The 17,692-nt window shown below is 54.1% G+C and overlaps 1 protein-coding gene and 1 pseudogene across 1 annotated transcript; both read right to left on the reverse strand.

Annotated features, from left to right (window-relative positions):
- Positions 1–986: 986 nt before the first annotated feature.
- On the reverse strand, positions 987–3,313 carry LOC130861652 (mastin-like). Its single transcript, XM_057750711.1, has 5 exons — positions 2,992–3,313; positions 2,643–2,823; positions 2,218–2,492; positions 1,417–1,571; positions 987–1,302 (listed from the first exon to the last, which is right to left on the reverse strand). Exons 1-5 carry the CDS (start codon positions 3,050–3,052, stop codon positions 1,132–1,134), a joined length of 843 nt encoding a protein of 280 aa, XP_057606694.1. The 5' UTR covers positions 3,053–3,313; the 3' UTR covers positions 987–1,131.
- A 5,140-nt stretch (positions 3,314–8,453) lies between these two features.
- On the reverse strand, positions 8,454–17,049 carry LOC130861032 (mastin-like; annotated as a pseudogene).
- Positions 17,050–17,692: the final 643 nt, after the last annotated feature.

Genomic DNA, 17,692 nt, shown 5'->3' on the forward strand with positions numbered 1-17,692 from the left:
CAGACGGAGACCCTGCCACGTTCGCAGGGCTCCCCAGGGGGCGTCTCGGCTGTTGGTGGGTCACTCTGAAGCCTGGGGGCGGGAGGCTGGGAAGCGGAGGTCCCTGCCCCCCAGCAGGGAGGGAAACAGCCCAGGGCCGCCAGATCTAGAGCTTCTTCTCTGCTCAGGCTCCGGGGCCCTGAAGGTCCCATGACAGGGATGGAGCGCCTGCAGGGGGGAGGGGTGGCTAACAGGGCCCCTCTTCCCCAGCACGGGGCCTTCAGGGCCACGGACCCGCGACCCACGTCTGTCCCTCACGGGCTCCCTTCTCCTGGCCCAGCCCCAGCCCCTGCCCCCTCTGGGCTCTGAGATCAGAGGTCAGCGGGCCACTGGGCAGCCGTGGGCAATGCCCAGCCCCAGGGTCCCACCGCAGCCCCCACCCCAGCCCCCGGGTCACGCGGGCACAGTGGCCTAGGGCCCAGCTCGGGACGGAGACCACCTGCTTTTCCACAGAAACTGGTTCTTTGTGTGGTTCCTGAGAGGCTGGGCCGGGTGGGGGCCAGCTCGAGGCAGAGCAGGTTCAGGAAGGGACCCCAGACGGCCCCTCTCACTGGACCGTGCTCCCCCAAGGCTCTCTCCCCGAGAGCCCAGACTCCCCGTCCTCCTCCAGTGTCACTTGGAAGCACCTCCAAACGCCTGAGGCCAGGTGTCCAAGGGGACCCACGGGACACATCCCAAAACAAGCAGCCTGAGAAGCCAATAGTGCCCATGGGGTCCCCGTTTTCCTAGTGAGGGTGTCCTGTGGGGGAGGGGCGACGGGAGGGAGATTTGGGACTGAGGCCACAGGGTCTCAGAAGAGCAGGCGGACCGTCGGGGGCAGAGGGGTGGGGGAGAAGCAGAGAACACCTGCCCTGGGAAGGCGGGCCCACGCCCTCACCTCTTGCCAGCCCAGGGTCACCCCACCCCCTGCACAGCCATCCAAGCACACACGCAGCCTCAAAGCAGCTTCCCACACCGTTTAATGAGGGTCAAATCACAGACATCTGACTCCTGAGATTTCCCGCCCACCCTGTACTCGCTTTTGGGGACTCCGTCCCCGTTCCTCCCCACCACCAGCAGGCCCTGAGAGGCAGAGGACTGGGGTCTCCTGGTCTAGGACCCGGGGGACAGACGGACGTGCTGGCTTATCCAGGACATGTAGCTCGTCACCCGGGCGTACACCCCAGGGAAGTCTCGAAGACCACACTGGTGGCCCCAACTGACGACCCCCACCTGGACCCAGGTGCAATTCCAGCTGCACACCAAGGGGCCCCCGGAGTCACCCTGCAGAAGAAAGGGCACTCAGCAAGCACTTCCCATGCAACCAGGCAATGGGGCTGGTGGCTCCACGCTCAGGGCGAGGAGGGGACAGAGCCAAGGGTGAGTCTGGGGTCCCACCTGGCAGGAGTCCCGGCCCTCGCTCCCCGCACACAGCATGTCCTCCTTGATTGGTCTGGGGTTCTTCTCAACTTTCTGATAGCGCTGGTTACAGACCTCCTTCCCCACGATGGGCACCTCCACCTCCTGCAGGTGGTAGGGCGGGGGCAGTGGTGCTGCAGGGAGGGGCTGGGTGAGGGCAGGTACTCATTCTGCTCCAGTGGGGGTGGGGCTCCCCGAGTCCTCGGGGGGCACGGGGACCCCACCGCCAGCCCTGACCCTGGGGTCTAGACCCAGCTGCATCTGGCCTGGGACTCAACCTCCCCTGGCCCCGGCAGTCGGGGGCTGACCGCGTGACTCTAGACGTCCAGAAGCCCGTCCAGCTGCAGGACACAGGAGTCCACTGGCCGGGCCTGGGCTCCACCTGTCCAGGACCGGACGCCCGAGGAGAGAGCGTCAGGACTCACATGCTCCCTGTGCAAAGTCTGCTGCAGCCACGGAGCAGCCCCTGGACCTCGGCGGGTCGCCACACTCGGGGACCCCAGGCTTCCTCCCCATGACGTGATGATCGCCTTGAGTGCTCAGGCGCTGGGGGTCAGAGCCCAGGACAGCAGAGTCTGATCCAGAGCCCAGAGCTGCCTGCCCAGGGCCACCCAGAGCGTGTGTCCAGTCCCTGAGGTCTGTTCCAGAAGCTTCCCGCCCAGAACCCAGGCAGGACACCTCGCCCTGGTATTCAGGAAGCCCCAAGGGTGCGCCAAACTCCCTGAAGACCCAGCCTCCCCAGCCCCTCATCCTTCCCCACCAAGTCTCCCCAGTACCTACATTTGTAATTGATATTACCCCAGCCGGTCACCCAGCACATCTTCCTCTCGGGGACCCTCAGTGAGGCAGGCGGGAGCAAGACCAGGTTGACATCAGCGGAGAGGGTCACGGGGGCCTCCAGTCTCAGCAGGGCGATGTCTGCGCCCCCCTTAGCACCCTGGCTAGAGTTGAACTTGGGGTGTCGGATGACCTGCTTCACCATTGTCAGCTTGCGATGGTCATAGAGTCTCAGCTGCCCGACTTGGACCCCAGCTTTAGAAGGCGTCATGTTTTCCCTGGGGGAACCAAGGAGTTTCTCAGAGGAGACTGGGGGCCCCCAGAGCTGGGGAGGGGCGCTGAGGGACCCCAGAGCACACCTCCCCCAGCCCCACGTGCTCCCCACGCCCCCTGCACCCACCCCGGGGACAAGGGCGGCCACTACTCACGGCTCCATGCAGTGGGCAGCGGTCAGCACCCACTGGGGGTGGATGAGGGAGCCCCCACATTGGTGCACCCACTGGCGACGTTTGCTGTTGTAGAACCTCAGGCTGACCTGCCACGGGTACCTCCTGGCTGAGACATCGCACCCACCCACGATGCCCACCAGCTCGCGTCCCGGGCCAGGGCCTGGGGAAGCAAGGTGAGGGGCCATCAGGGACCCAGACATTGGCCTTCCCGGAGCTCAGGGGCAGGCAAAGCTGTTCCGAAGGGGGAGTCCCCCACCCCCATGGGCTGACCCTGGGAGCAGCGATGGGTCCTGGGAGCCTTAGGACACTAGATAGGGTCTGGACTCACCCGGGGTCACAGGCACAGAGCTCCCCAGGCCGGGGAGGGTCAGGAACAGCAGCCACAGCATCTGCAGGGGGCCTGGAGGGGGAGCACTTGGACCCCCAGCACCAGCTGTGAGGACGGGAGACCTGAGGCTGCAGCTGCGTTTGGTTGGGAGGGTGTGGCTTCCCTCTGTGCTGCCTCTGTGGCTCTGCCCTCAGAGGGTCCCTCCAGGGCCCAATTTATTCTCCTAACGCAGGAAGTGGGCACAGGCCTGTGGTGCTCGGCCAGACCAGTCTTCTCCTTGTTGGGTCCGGGGTGACCGATGGCCGGTCCCACAATGATAAACTTTGACTTCCTTGGCCAGGTGCTTGGGGGGTTGGCCTGGGTGGGGGGAGAAGGAAGTGGCCCAGGGTTGTCCTTCCGGAGTAGGTCCCATCAGGAAGGACACAGGTCATGAACACGGTGTGCAGAGAGAGAGAACCTTGAGGAAGAATGGAGACGCTCCGTGGGGCACCTCCCCGGCTGCTGTTTGAGAAAAGTGTCTTTAAGCAGAGGTGGGGATGGATTTCCAGTGGCTGCCATTCAGCCTTGAGCCCAGGGTCCTGCTCTTCTGGGTACCAATCACCCCCAGGACCGATGGATGCTCCCTGGGCCTGGATCCCAGTCCCTGGGCTGATGACACCCACCCCTGAGGTTCTCTCCCAGCCCCTGAGGACTCACAGCTACTGACTCAGAAACAGAGGCTCCAAAGCAGGCCAAATGAAAGTCCAGCATTGAGTGCGGGGGCCGGGCTGTCAGGGGCCCACAGAAATGCTGGGGAGCCAGGCTTCTGAGGGGATATGCGGTTATCAGTGTAGCCCTGACCACAGCCTCAGAGGGCACGACAGACTGGGGCATGCACGGTGGAGGGGTCGCCCAGGGCATGTTTTGTACTGAGGTTTTGAGGTCAGGAAAGAATCAGAAGGAGGATGGTGTGGATTTCCCAGGCTCTCCCCTGGTCCCTGGTCCCAGCCCTTTGGGAGCTGGCAGTCCTCTGACTGCTGCCTGGACCCCACCTGCAGGCTGTCTTCCAGGAGAACCTGGGGTCCAGAGGTCTTGCTACCTGTGTGTGGGGAGGTGTGCACACTTGAGTGAAGACAGCCAGGCTCAGGACGGATCAGATGTTTCTCCCCATTCCTGGGCACTGGGGTGGGGGGCCTGTTATGGCCTGAGTTGCATCCCCCCAGATTCCTGTGTTGAAGCCCTGGCCCCTGATCCTCAGGATGTGACTGTATTTGGAGAGGAGGTCTTTAGAGAGGTGGTGAAGGCAAAATGGGACCCTTAGAGAGGGCCCTAATCAACGTGCCCAGTGCCTTAGGCGGTCAGGACACAGATGTGCACAGGCGAGACCCCGGGGGACACGGGGAGGAGGTGGCTGTGTGCTCACTGAGGACAGAGGCCTCCGGAGGACCCAGCCCTGCCCACTTCCTGATCTGCAGGTTCCGCACAGGGACTGGACTGGGAGGAGACACATTCCTGCTGTTGAGCCACCCCGTCTGTGGGGCTTTGGTCTCTGGTCACCCCAAGCAGACTAGTGTCTCCACACCCACACTCCCACCCCCAACCCCCACCCCGCTTCCCATCGCTGCACTGGGAAGAAGACCCCGGGGGAATGTGAGGCTGTGGCTGAGCTGTGACATCTCAGAAGGAGCTGTGATGCTCTGAAGTCTTGGGAGTTCCTGTCAATGTTTTGCTCTGTCTATGGTTCATGGCCGGTGCCTGTGTCCCCCAAGGGAGGGACAGTCAGGGCCTAGGGTCCCAGGCAACCAGGAAGGTTGTGTCTAAGGCCCTCTGGGGTCTGGGCTCCACTGGGCTACCTACAGCCGCCACATAGTGTCTCAAGAAGAGATTAGGTGATGGGTGCGGTGGGCATTACCCAACCCATATCTCTGACCCCAGGCCCCCAGCCCAGCCCGGGGTTGCATCACAGCTGAGCCAAGGAGCCCCCATCCCTGGGAAGGAGGAGAGATTCGGGGGCCCCTAGGCTGGTTCTGTTCTGCTCACACATGTCCTAAAAAGCCAGGCCATGATTGGCAGCGTGGTTTTCAAGTGCTGGGAGCTCCCCAATCTCGGTCATCCTTAGGCCCTGGCTGTGCACCCCTGGTGCCCAGCAGGCTGGCCCCATAGCCAGATGCCATTCACAGGCCCCCAGAACTGGGCAGAAGGCACCAAAATAGGCCTTGGGCCCAGTGCTCACAGGTGCCTGGCAGGACTGTGACAGGTGCAGCTGAACATAGCTAGAAATGCAAACCGGGTCCTCCCCATCATCAAGGCATTTGGGGAGGAGACCCGGCAGCTGGGGCAGACCACCCGGTGGCTTTTTCCCATTTGAGTCTTTTCCCATTTGAGTCAGTTCTTGGAATCATGTAAGATGAAGCAGCTACGTCATGCCTACAGTCTGGTTATCATGCAGTTAACTTTATTTTTTTTGTTTCTGGTTTTGCCATCCAGCTTGCAGGACCTTTGTTCCCTGACCAGCCAGCAAACTCTGGCTCCCTGCAGTGGAAGCACAGAGTCCTAACCACTGGGCAGTCAGGGAATTCCCACAGTTAGCTTTTTTCATTTGGTGAGGGTTTCAGTATCTACAAAACAGCTCAAAGAATATGGTTCAGAATATTATCTATAGCCGTTGAGAAGGAACTAAAGGTCTTTGACTTTGTCTAATGGCTAAACTATTATTATTTTTCCTTTGTTTCTGTATTTTTCTCATTTCTCTGATTAAAATTACTCTTTGGGTAAAGGTTTTCTACAGACAAGAGGCAGGTGGAGGACATGGGTGGGTTGGTCTGTGCTGGGAAGGCCCCAGACGGTCCTGCTCCATTATAGTAGTTCTGTAACTCAGGGCTCCCAGAAGCTGGGGGATGGACGCCACCCTCTGGATGCTCACATCTTTTTTTTAATATTTATTTATTTGGCTGCAGCAGGTCTTAGTTGTGGCACGTGGGACCTTTAGTTGTGGCATATGAGATCTAGTTCCCTGACCAGGGATTGAACCCAGGCCCCCTGAATTGGGAATGTAGAGTCTTGCCCATGGGACCACCAGGGAAGTGCCTGGATGCTCACATCATAAGTAGAGACTCCCAGGTCCTTGAGAAAGACACCCTGGGATCACAGTGCTGACAAGAGGCCCATCTAGCCCTCAGAAGTATTTGTACACATTTCACAGATGAGAGAGTCTTTACCCATCTTCTAAGCAAATGATCCGAGAAAAGGGAAAGGGGGTCTCTCCCCTTATTTTCAACAGGGGGATTGAGCGTTTTATTTTAGTTTTAATATGTCCTTGGAACACACACACACACACTTACAATTGTTGGGTGCTTTCTGTGAAGAATTCCACAGGGAGAGAACAGTATGCTGGATACCGCAGTGTCCACCTGAGGAAATCTCGTCTTGCTGCAATGGCTCTTTACTTTGTTGTTGTTGTTGTTGTTTAATTTCTAAATTGAAGTACAGTTGACTTACAATGTTGTGTTAGTTTCAGGCATACAGCAAAGGGATTCAGTTATATATATGTGTACGCATATTCTCTTTCATATTCTTTTCCATTATAGGTTCTTAAAAGACAGTGAATATAGGGACTCCCGAGGTGGTGCAGTGGTTAAGAATCTGCCTGCCAATGCAGGAGACATGGGTTCAATCCCTGCTCCAGGAAGATCCCACATGCCGCAGAGCAACTAAGCCCGTGCGCCACAACTATTGAGCCTGTGTGCCGCAACTACTGAAGCCCACGTGCCTAGAGCGCATGCTCCACAACAAGAGAAGCCACCGCAATGAGAAGCCCATGCATCACAACTAGAAGAGTAGCCCGCGCTTGCCACAACTAGACGAGATCGGGCGCGTTCAGGGTGCTATGGCCATAGACTTGCCACAACTAGAGAAAGCCCACGGGCAGCAACGAAGATGCAACACAGCCAATAAATGAATACATAAATAATTTTTTTAAAAAAAGATGGTGAATGCAGTTCCCTGTGCTATATATTAGGACCTTGTTGTTCATCTATTTTATACACAGTGGTGTGTATCTGTTAATCCCAAACTTCAAATTTATCCTTCCCCTCCCCTTTCCCCTTTGGTAACCATTAGTTTGTTTTCTAAGTCTGTGAGTCTGTTTCTGTTTTATAAATAAATTCATTTGTACAATATTTTTGATTCTACATATGTGATAGCATATATTTTTCTTTCTCTCACTTCACTTAGTATGATAATCTCTAAATCCATCCATGTTGCTGCAAATGACATTATTTCATTCTTTTTTATAGTTGAGCAGTATTCCATTGTATATACACCACGTCTTCCTCATCCATTCATCTGCTGATAGACATTCAGGTTTCTTCCATGCCTTGGCTATTGTAAATAGCGCTTCTACGAAGATTGGGATGTGTGTATCTTTTCCAATTAGAGTTTTCTCTAATTGGATATATGCCCAGGAGTGGGATTCCTGGATCATATGGTAACTTTATTTTTAGTTGTTTAAGGAACCTCCATACTGTTCTCCACAGTGGCTGCACCAGTTTACATTCCTACCAACAGGGTAGCAAGTTTCCGTTTTCTCCACAGCCTCTCCAGTGTTTGCTGTCTGTAGACTTTGTGGTGATGGCCATCTAACCGGGCATCTCTGCCTTGACTGTGCTGCAGAGGAGCCAGTTGGCGCCCTCACTGCAAGGAGCACGGCCCCCTCACTTGGTGTTTTCAGTGGGAGACGCTGCAGTATCCAGGTGTCCATCACCATCCCCCATTCGTGCCCCTCTGCATCTGCAGTGACACTAGCGTCACTGCTTCCCGTGTTGGCCTGCGGTAGCCTCGGTGGCGACAGGGCCACCCCCAACTCAGTCACTCATCTCAAGCTGAAGAGCTTGGCAGTTGTGTCCAGATTCTGCTGCCATGAACACACACAGAGTGTTTCCATTTGAATCAAGTGTTGGCAGGGCAACTTTCCCACCTTACACCCCAAAGGCCTGGCTCCTGAGCTGCATGCCCTCCGGCACACGCCCTGCAGAGCGGTAGGACCTGCCATCAGCCTGAGAGTTTCTGCATCCCTTGTCCTCCCACCTCCATGTACTATCTTCTTAATCTTTGCTCATTTAGGGTGCAAAATGGCCCCCTCTGGATGCTTTAAAGAGCACTTCCTGGGGACGAGGCTGAGGGAACAGTTTTCAAATGCTCACTTTCCATCCCTTATTCTGCGAAGCCACCTCGGTATTTGTGGTCCGTCTCTGTGACTGAGACTCGTGGCCTGTTCACGGCAGCACATGGCAGCATGTGGCCTGGGCTTGGAGCCCCTGTCCCCCCAGCATCCTATCCTCACCCTGCCCTCAGCCTGAAAGGACCTCAGATCCCTGTTCTCCACCATAAATCCCATCCAGACAATAGGAACCAGCTCAAAACTCGGCTCTCATCAAATATGTCCAGTGAGACCACAGGCACATGACCTGCCTTCTTCTCCATCCTCAAGGACGGAGCCCCACATCAGCCACGTAGTCCACAGGGGAATACTTGTCCCAACAGAGATGCTCACACCCTGGCCCTGCCGTCAGCACAGCCAGCTCTCCTTCCAGCACCTGCACAGCAGGACCGGATGTCGGGCAGGTCCACCCACTGACGGGCCAGCTCCCTGGTCCCTCAGGAGGGATGACTCGGAGCCATATGTTCTCCTGGCTCCTGAAGAGCCTTGGTTCCCACAGTGGGAACACTCTCCATACACACATCACCAGCCATTGTCCCCTCCCCGCCACAGTTCTCTTCCTTTCCACACAGTGCCTCCCCTGAATCTTCATCTCAGGGCAGAACCGAAAACAACACCACAGGCAGCGTCCTGCAGGGGCAGGGCTGGGCCGGGTGAATCTGGCAGGGGGATCAGGACCCCAAATGTGTCTAATATTCTGAGAAGTCACAGATCACTTGAAAAAACACAAAGCAGATGTTGTATCAGATCATTTGACAGCAACAGTAGATTCAAGTTGACAATTAAGTAATCTTTCAGAGTGGTGAAGAAAACCTTTTAGAAGCAAGTGAATGGCCATTTAAGGAGAGGGGGAAGTAAGCATATTCTCAGAAACACCACATCCCACACCTGTGAACAGGTTTCAATAAAGCTCTAATAAAAAGAAAATGTCCCAAGAGATATAGTCAGCAAAGGAAATCAACTTTCATCATCAAGCCTTCTGCTATCTTTCTAAAGTAGATGGTATCAAAGTGAAAGAGAAGATAGAGCCATGATAACCCCCGCGGAATTAACAGCCTAGATGATATCAAGATGACATATTCAGGGCACATGAGACCAGGAGATAAGAGCGGCTGATAAATGTCTTCCCTTGTTGAGGTTACATACAGACATCTGTTCTAGAAGAAAGGGGAGGAGGAAGAGACACAGAAATATTGGAACAATGTAAATTAATAAATTAAGGGGGTAGAAACCAGTCTGGGTATGTCAGTGACTGTATAAATACAAGGACAAAGAGGTCACCAGTTAAAATACCACTATTGAAGGTGAGTACCAGAAACACATCTGGATGTACACTGTTTACAAGAGAGAAGCAAATGTGGAAAGTAAAAGGATGGAAAAAGATACTAAAGGCAAATATGAGCCAAAGGACAACATGATTCGTAAAAAGAAAATTTGAGATACATTGGGTTTCACCACAATTTAAAACCTATGTTCCTCAAAAAACACTCCTAGGGAAGTGAGATGAGGAGTCACAGCAAGAAAATAATTGCAAAGCATAAAATACTCGTATCCAGAACATATGAAGAATCCCCCAAATACCATCGTGAGAAAACAAAACCCAATTAGAGAAATTGTTCAAAAGATGTAAACAGTTTACAAGAGAAGCTATGAGGATGGCAAATAAGCACATGAAAGCGCTCCACAGCCTTAGTCCCTAGGAAAAGGCAAACCTATTAAAATGGCATTTTAATGCCATTGACAAAGCCAAGGGCTAGTGAGGATGAAGTTAAACACAGGCTTTCCATGAAGAAGGGAAACAGAAGCACATTTTCACGAAAACCTGTATAAAAGGTTCAGGTTGGCCTTATGCATAATCACCAAAACCCAGAAACAACACCAATGCCCTGAACAGGTAAATTCAGGTGATAAAGAAAGCAAGAAACTTCAAGTAAAAATAAATGACAGGTAAGCAAAGAGCAGTGCATCCCTGCAGTGGAGAGGGTTGGACAGTGGTTGCAGCCCAAAGGCCAGATGCTGGGGCTGGGAGCAAGGTGGCTGCCAAGGGGCACACGGGGATTTCTCAGAGTGAGGTCTTTGTTCTACACCTTCATTGCGGTGATGCATCTGTCAGAGCTCATAGATCTATACCCTAAAGTGCACGAATTTTACTGGATGTCTCTTACATCTCAATAAACCAGACCCTATAGAGAGATCACGGAAACAACAATTTGTGGAAATAATCATGAAGATGGGACCATAAAAAAAATCTTAAGGGAAAAATAAACGCTCCAGGCACAGATATTTTAAAGACAATCCCACCAAAATTTCAAGCAATTGATCAGCCCAGTTTATACAAAGTCTTCCCCAAAAGTAGGGAAAGAGGAAATCTTACACATCCTATTCTAAAAGATCACCATAAGACTGAAGTCAACACCAGAGCAAAATCATAATAGAAAAGGAAAATGTAAACATCAACAAAGTTCTAAAAAGTAACAAGTCAGGATTTCACTGGTAGCACAGTGGTTAAGAATCCGCCTGCCAATGCAGGGGACACGGTTCAATCCCTGGTCTGAGAAGATCCCACATGCTGCAGAGCAACGAAGCCCATGCGCCACAACTACTGAGTCCACGTGCCGCAACTACTGTAGCCCGCACGCCTGGAGCCTGTGCTCTGCAACAAGAGAAACCACTTCAATGAGAAGCCCATGCATTTCAATGAAGAGTAACCCCCACTCGATGCACCTAGAGAAAGGCTGTGTGCAGCACCATACAGCCAATAAATAAACAAATAAATTTATTTATTTAAAAAATAAAAAAATAAAAATTAACAAGTCGTACCCACCTGGAAGCACAGACAATGTGACCAGGCTGGGTGTGTGCAGGAATTCGTCTGGCTTACTAATAATAGTCCATGCGTGTAACCCACCACGTGGACAGACTAAAACAGAGAAATCATATGATCATCTCAAGAAGCACAAAAAATCATTCAATTTGTTAGGTAGAAGAATAAATCTCTTAGTCACAAGCGTTAGAAGAAATTGCCTTTACCTCGTAAAGCACATTTATAAAAATAAAAACCTAGAGGAAACATTACTCTAAGTGGATAATGATTAGAAGTATCCTCTATAAAACAAACAAAAATAAGCCAAGGAAAGGAATACTACCCCCACATTTATTTACCATGGTATTGGAAGTCCCAAGAAGTGTAATGAAAAGAGGGCAAAAAAAGTGTTGCATTTTTATATGCTATGAGCAAATAGCTAGAAAATCTAATGAGAAAACATTTTCAGAGTCTCTAGGAATAAATCTGTTAAAAGGCGTACAAGAATTCTAAAAAGAGAAACTATAATACATTCTTAGGATTTTTCTAAGTTTTTATTGTGGTAAAATACACATTAATTTATCATCTTAAACACTTTAAACGTACAGGTCAGTGGTATTAAATACATTCATATTGTTGTGCAAACATCCCCACCATCCTCTCTAGAACTCTCTTCATCTTGTAACTAAAACTCTGTTCCCATTAAACACTAACTCCCCATCTCTTTCCCCCAGATGCTGTCTCTGTGGATTAGAAGTGGGATTGTACAGTGTTTGTGCTTTTGTGACTGGCTTATTTCACTCAGCATAATGTCCTCAAGGTTCACCCGTGTTGTAGCCTGTGTCCCAATTTCCTTCCTTTTTAACCTGAATAATGTTCCACTGTACGTATGGACCACGTTTTGCTTATCCACTCATCCGTCAGTGGACACTTGGGTTACCTTCACCTTTTAGCTATTGTGAATAGTGCTGCTGTGAACATGGGTGTCCTATTTGGATGTTTCTGAATAGACCTAAATTGATGGAGAGATAGACCTTGGTCTTGAACAGGACAACATATCATGGAGATGTTCATCTTTCTTCAAGTGACCTGCAGATTCAAAGTGATTCCAATGTAAATCCCAACTGGATTGCTTTCATTGACTTTAAAGAGATTTCCTAAAAGTAATACAGAATTCCTTTGGGCGAGCGATAGCACGGATACTTCCAAAGAACAGGGAGGGAGGACTCCACCTATTAGCATCAGGACCTATCAGGGAGCTGTGCTGGGGTCGTGTTTCCTCCCACTTCCGGTCGGATTGATTTGACTCCGGGCAGCCTGCCCCTCCCCCTTCCTCGGGAGAGTGATCGCTTAGCTGCCCTGAATGGCCCCAAGGGGAACTGCAGGGAACCTGGCTCAACTGTCAGGCCTATCCTAGAAGGTCCTTTGCTGGGGGGGGCACCCAGGGGCGGGCGGGCAGCAGGTAGCTTCTGCAGCCTGCAGTGGTACCTGCAGAGCAGCTCCTGGAGCAGTGCCCAGTGCTGGGCTGGTTAAGGGTGGCCCAGCCCAGCCTTAGCCAGCCAGTCCCTGCCGGGCCTTTGCCGGGGACCAGACCCCCCGGAGTGCTGTATCAGAGAGGGGTTCAGCTCCTGGCCTCTGGGGACCAATGTCACGGTGCCTTTTCCCCCTGGGAACTGCCTGCTCCCAACAGTGGTGGTCTCCACCCACTGTCCAGCCAGGTCCGAGGCTGCCCGCCGTGGTTACAGGGCCTCCACAGTCTAATGGGGTCTTTCCCTGTAGTTTGAAGGTGCCACGGGGGCCCTCCAGGCCTGGGAGGGCCTCACTCTGTCTGTTTGGGGAACCATGCCCCCACTTCATGGAGGGGGCAGCTCCTTACCCCAGACCCCCCTCCTTGTCACAACCCTGGCCCCGAAGAACCCAGCACGCAGTGCCCTGAGCCTCGGGCCTGGTGTCGCTGGGGCACACGCTGGGTGGCTTCCTGCCCCCAGGACCCAGGCCTGGACAAAGGGGTGGAGGAGGAGGAGGGGGCATCCTAGCTTCTCCAGAGTGGACCTCGCCGTGGCCAGGGACCCACATTCTCCCGGACCCCAAGCTTGTAGATGCTGCAGAACAGAGGAAGATCCGTGTGTTCCCAGGCCCCTCCAGGCCCCAGGTGGGACTGACTTTCCACAGCTGAGTCCTCAGCCTCAGGGAGAGAAATGAGGGCAGGTGAAAGGGGCTCACAGGATGGCCGGTCCCAGGTGGGGTGGACCCACCATCACCTGCAGCTCCAACCTCAACCAGGCAGGGGTGAAGTGCACACTCACCTTGCATCCCTGAAACATGCACAGGTGGGACAGGATTCAGGGTCACCTTTCCACCTTCTGGGTTAAAACCTCTCCTACCCGCTCTAGACCCCCTGTCTTGGGGGTAAGTATCCTTGAATCAGCATTACCGGGGTGCTGGGGCGGGGGGTGTGATCAGAACAAACTTGAGGCCATTCCCGGTGGAAAGGTACAGACACTGGGGCAAGGTTACCCACCCGAGCTCCCAGAAAGCTTCCTAGGAAAACATCCCCACACCAGACGTGGGGACCCAGCCTGATGCCAGAGCCCAGGGATCCCTCAGGGAGGCCTCCCCACTGCTCCCCCAGCCAACACCACGATGCCTCCACGCCACTGTCCCAAACCACGGCCAGGAGCTGCCTTTTCCACATTTAATGGGAAACAGAGGGTGAGCAGCAGGCCGTGGGCCACCCCACTGCTGAGAGACACCAACACTCAGAGCTTCTTCCTGTCTCTCCCTCCCCAAACAAGGTGGCCAGGAGGGCAGGAGGGTCTCAGACAGTGAGGTGAAGGGGAGGTTTGGGAGGACAAGGCTGGCATTGGGGAAGAAGCAGGGTGTCGGCAGGGAAGGTTAGCCATCTCCCCATCATGCAGACCCCACCCCGGCCCCATCTACAGTCTGGGGGACATGCTGGTGGATCCAGGACAGAAAGCTCGTCACCTGGGCGTAGACCCCAGGGAAGTAGCGATGGCCACAGACGTCTCCCCAGCTCACGACCCCCACCTGGACCCAGGTCCCATTCCAGCTGCACACCAGGGGGCCCCCGGAGTCACCCTGCGGGAGAGACAGCACTCAGCGAGCACCTCCACGCATCCCTGCAATGGAGCTTCACAGGCCGGGAGGAGCCGGAGGATGGGGCGGGCCTGGGGTCCCACCTGGCAGGAGTCCCGGCCCTCGCTCCCTGCACACAGCATGTCCTCCTTGATGATCTGGTCGGTGGTGTTGGCAGAGTCAGCAGAGGAGTTCTGATCGCGCCGGTTACAGACCTCGTTCCCCACGATGGGCACCTCCACCTCCTGCAGGTGGTAGGGCGGGGGCAGTGGTGCTGCGGGGAGGGGCTGAGTGAGGGCAGGTATTCATTCTGCTCCAGCGGGGATGGGGCTGCCCTGGGTCCGCAGAGGGCACGGGACTGACCCTGGCTTCTGGAACCAGCCACCCCGGGCCTGGGACTCAGCTTCCCCGCAGCCACTAAACCCATCCAGCTCCAGAACTCCATCAACTAGACTCTGGGCTCCATAAGCCTAAGGACAGGACACCCAATTCTTTTTCCCTGGAAAAGGGATGGATCAAGGTCTTGTCCTAAAGAAGTGCTCTGAACCAAATTTTCACCTTCTGACACCTGAGACCACAGCAGGCCCCAGCATGTAATTCATGCCACCGAGGTGTACAGTTAAAAAAAAATTACTTTTTTAATTGGAGTAGAGTTGATTTACAATGTTGTGTTCATTTCAGGTATACAGCAAAGTGAATCATTTATACGTATACACATATCCACTTTTTTTAGATTCTTTTCCCATATAGGTCATTACAGAGTATTGAATAGGATTCCCTGTGCTATACAGTGGGTTCTTATTAGTGATCTAGTAGTGTGTATGTGTCAATTCCAATCTCCCAATTTAACCCTCCCCAGCCCTTTCTCTCTTGGTAACCATAAGTTTGTTTTCTACATCTGTGACTCACTCTATTTCTGTTTTGTAAATAGGTTCATTTGCACCATTTTTTAAGATTCCACATATAAGCGATAACACGATATTTGTCTTTGTCTGACTTATTTCACTCAGTATGACAATGTCTAGGTCCAGCCATGTTGCTGCAAATGGCATTATTTCCATCTTTTTTATGGCTGAGTAGTATTCCACTGTGTTTATGTACCACACATGTTCTTTATCCATTCATCTGTTGATGGATATTTAGGTTGCTTCCATGTCTTGGTTATTGTAAATAGTGCTGCACTGAACGTTGGAGTGCGTGTGTCTTTCCGAATTATGGTTTTCTCTGGATATACACCGAGGAGTGGATCCTAGCTTCTTGATCCCAGGTTTGTTCATCTGAAGGAGGACAGTCAAGGTCCACACACCACCCAGAAGTTATGATGAGGACCCCATGAGAACCAGAGGAGTGCCTGTCAGGGCCTGGCAGAGAATAAAGGCCCAGAGTCCCCAGTGTCCACAGTGTACACGAAGCTGCCCAGCGGAGACCCCAGCGCTATGCACATTCAGGCTCAAAGGGGATTTCCCCTCAAAAGATCAAACATAGAATTAGCATATGACCCAGAAGAATTGAAAACAATTGCTCTAACAGGTGCTGGTAGCTTCAGGCTCACAGCAGCGAGATTCACAGGAACCAAAAAATGGAAAACACTCAGGTGTCCATCAACAGAATGCGGTCCATCCATACAGTGGAATATTATTCAGCCCTAAAAAAGGAATGAAGCACTGACACTTGCTACGATGTGGATGAGCCTTAAAAACATGCACAGTGAGAGAAGCCAGACACAAAAGACCCCACATGGTATGATTCTATTTATATGAAGCATGCAGAACAGGCAAATCCACAGAGACAGAAAGTAGATGGTGGTCGCTAGGGGACGGGGAGGGAGCGCTTAATGGGAACAGAGCTTCTGTTTGGAGGACGTTCTGGTGACAGATGGTGGTGATGGTTGTACAACCATGTGAATGTAATTCATGCCACCGAGGTATACAGTTAAAAATCATCAAACGGTAAAATTTTTCTTAGGTATATTTTACCATAATAAACAAGGAGGGGATTCCCCCAAACCACAGAGAATAAAGCATTTTCAGCAAAGCCACAAGCACACGTCTGGCAGGCTACCCTGCATCTCCGCACACGCCCACCAGTCTCCAGGGCCTTACCACCAAGTCTGACGTAGCCCCAGCCGGTCACCCAACACAGCTTCCCCTCGGGGACCCTCAGCGAGGCAGGCGGGAGAGAGACCACTCAGACATGATAAGAGAGTGTCACGGGGGCCTCCAGTCTCAGCAGGGCGATGTCCGCGCCCCCCTTAGCAGACAGGCTGTAGTTGAACTTGGGGTGTCGGATGATCTCCTTCACCTTTGTCAGCTGGTCATGGTCATAGAGTCTCAGCTGCCCGACTTGGACCCTGACTTCAGAAGCCTGCAAGTTTTCCCTTGGGGAGAGGGGGGCAGAGGTTCTCAGAGGTGCCTGGGGGGCAGGTCTGGGCTCGCCCCACAGAAGGAACTGGGCTGGCCGCTGGCTGAGCCGTGGCTTTCCTTGCAGCCCAGCGCCCAGCCCCCTGCCCACTCCCCTCCACCCCATGTGTCCCCCACCCCCGCTCCCCCTGGGCCCAGAGGGCAGTGGGCTGACTCACCTTCCCGTGCAGTGGGCAGCGGTCAGCACCCACTGGGGGCGGACGAGGGAGCCCCCGCACAGGTGCTGCCACCGCTCACGCTCCTTACTATACAGTCGGAGGCTGACCTGCCAAGGCCACTGGCCGGCGGGGGCGTCGTGCACCCCCACGGTGCCATCCTGCTCCCTCCCTGGGTCAGGACCTGGGAAGCCAAGGCGGGGGCGCCATCAGGGACCCCAGCACAGCCTCTCACACTCAGTCCCTCCCAGGGGATCCCCCCTGAGCTGGTGCTGAGGGTTCTGCGCGGCCGGGGCAGGGGACAGGGACAGGGAGTCAGGACTCACCCGGGGACACGGGCACGGAGCCCCCCAGGCCTGGGAGGGTCAGGAACAGCAGCCACAGCATCTGTGGGGGGAGGGCCGGGACCCCGGGCGGGGATGGAAAAGCAAGGCCAAGTGGGGGTGTCCTCGTCCAGTGGGTGCCCCCCTCGCTCCCCGCCAGCCGCGCTGAACCCCTTTGCTCCCTGGGTGGGGGGACCAGGAGGCTGTGAAGCGTCTCCTTTCTCGGGTCCCATGGGGACAGAGGTCGGTGCGTTGATCAACAGTCACTGAGGAGGCCCTCCTGCCAGGCCCTCGTCCAGTCCAGCCAGAACTGCCCCTGCTCTGCCAGCAGCATCCACACTGAGGCTGCGCAAATCTCAGCCGCCAGCACACAAGCAGGCCCGTGGAAACAGCCCCAAAATATGTGAAGGGTCCGCAGGTTTCCTGCAAGAAGCCCTGGAGCGCCAGCCCAGGCTGGCAGGTTGAGGAGCAGCAGACACCAGGGGCAGGGCCACCCGAGCCACGGGGCAGCCCCTGACACCACTGCACTTGGCGAGGCAGCTGGAGCAGCCACCGCCTGACTAGAACATGGCAGGCCACCACCCTCACCACTGCCGTCTGACTGGCCCATGGCCCGGGCTGCCCTCACGGCCACCAGCTGAGGCACTCGGCACCGGTCTGCTCTGCAGGTGGGACTCTCGGAAGCTGTCACTGAGACAGTGTGACCC

This window comes from Hippopotamus amphibius, chromosome 9 (genome assembly GCF_030028045.1).
Source record: "Hippopotamus amphibius kiboko isolate mHipAmp2 chromosome 9, mHipAmp2.hap2, whole genome shotgun sequence".
Taxonomy (NCBI): domain Eukaryota; kingdom Metazoa; phylum Chordata; class Mammalia; order Artiodactyla; family Hippopotamidae; genus Hippopotamus; species Hippopotamus amphibius.

Bases quoted from the DNA above. Each gene is read 5' to 3' on its own strand.
- LOC130861652 (XM_057750711.1), bottom strand. From the start codon at position 3,052: ATGCTGTGGCTGCTGTTCCTGACCCTCCCCGGCCTGGGGAGCTCTGTG. The intron at 2,824-2,991 runs GTGAGTCCAGAC...TTGCTTCCCCAG, and splicing joins CTCTGTGCCTGTGACCCCGG to GCCCTGGCCCGGGACGCGAG. The intron at 2,493-2,642 runs GTGAGTAGTGGC...TGGTTCCCCCAG, and splicing joins GCTGCCCACTGCATGGAGCC to GGAAAACATGACGCCTTCTA.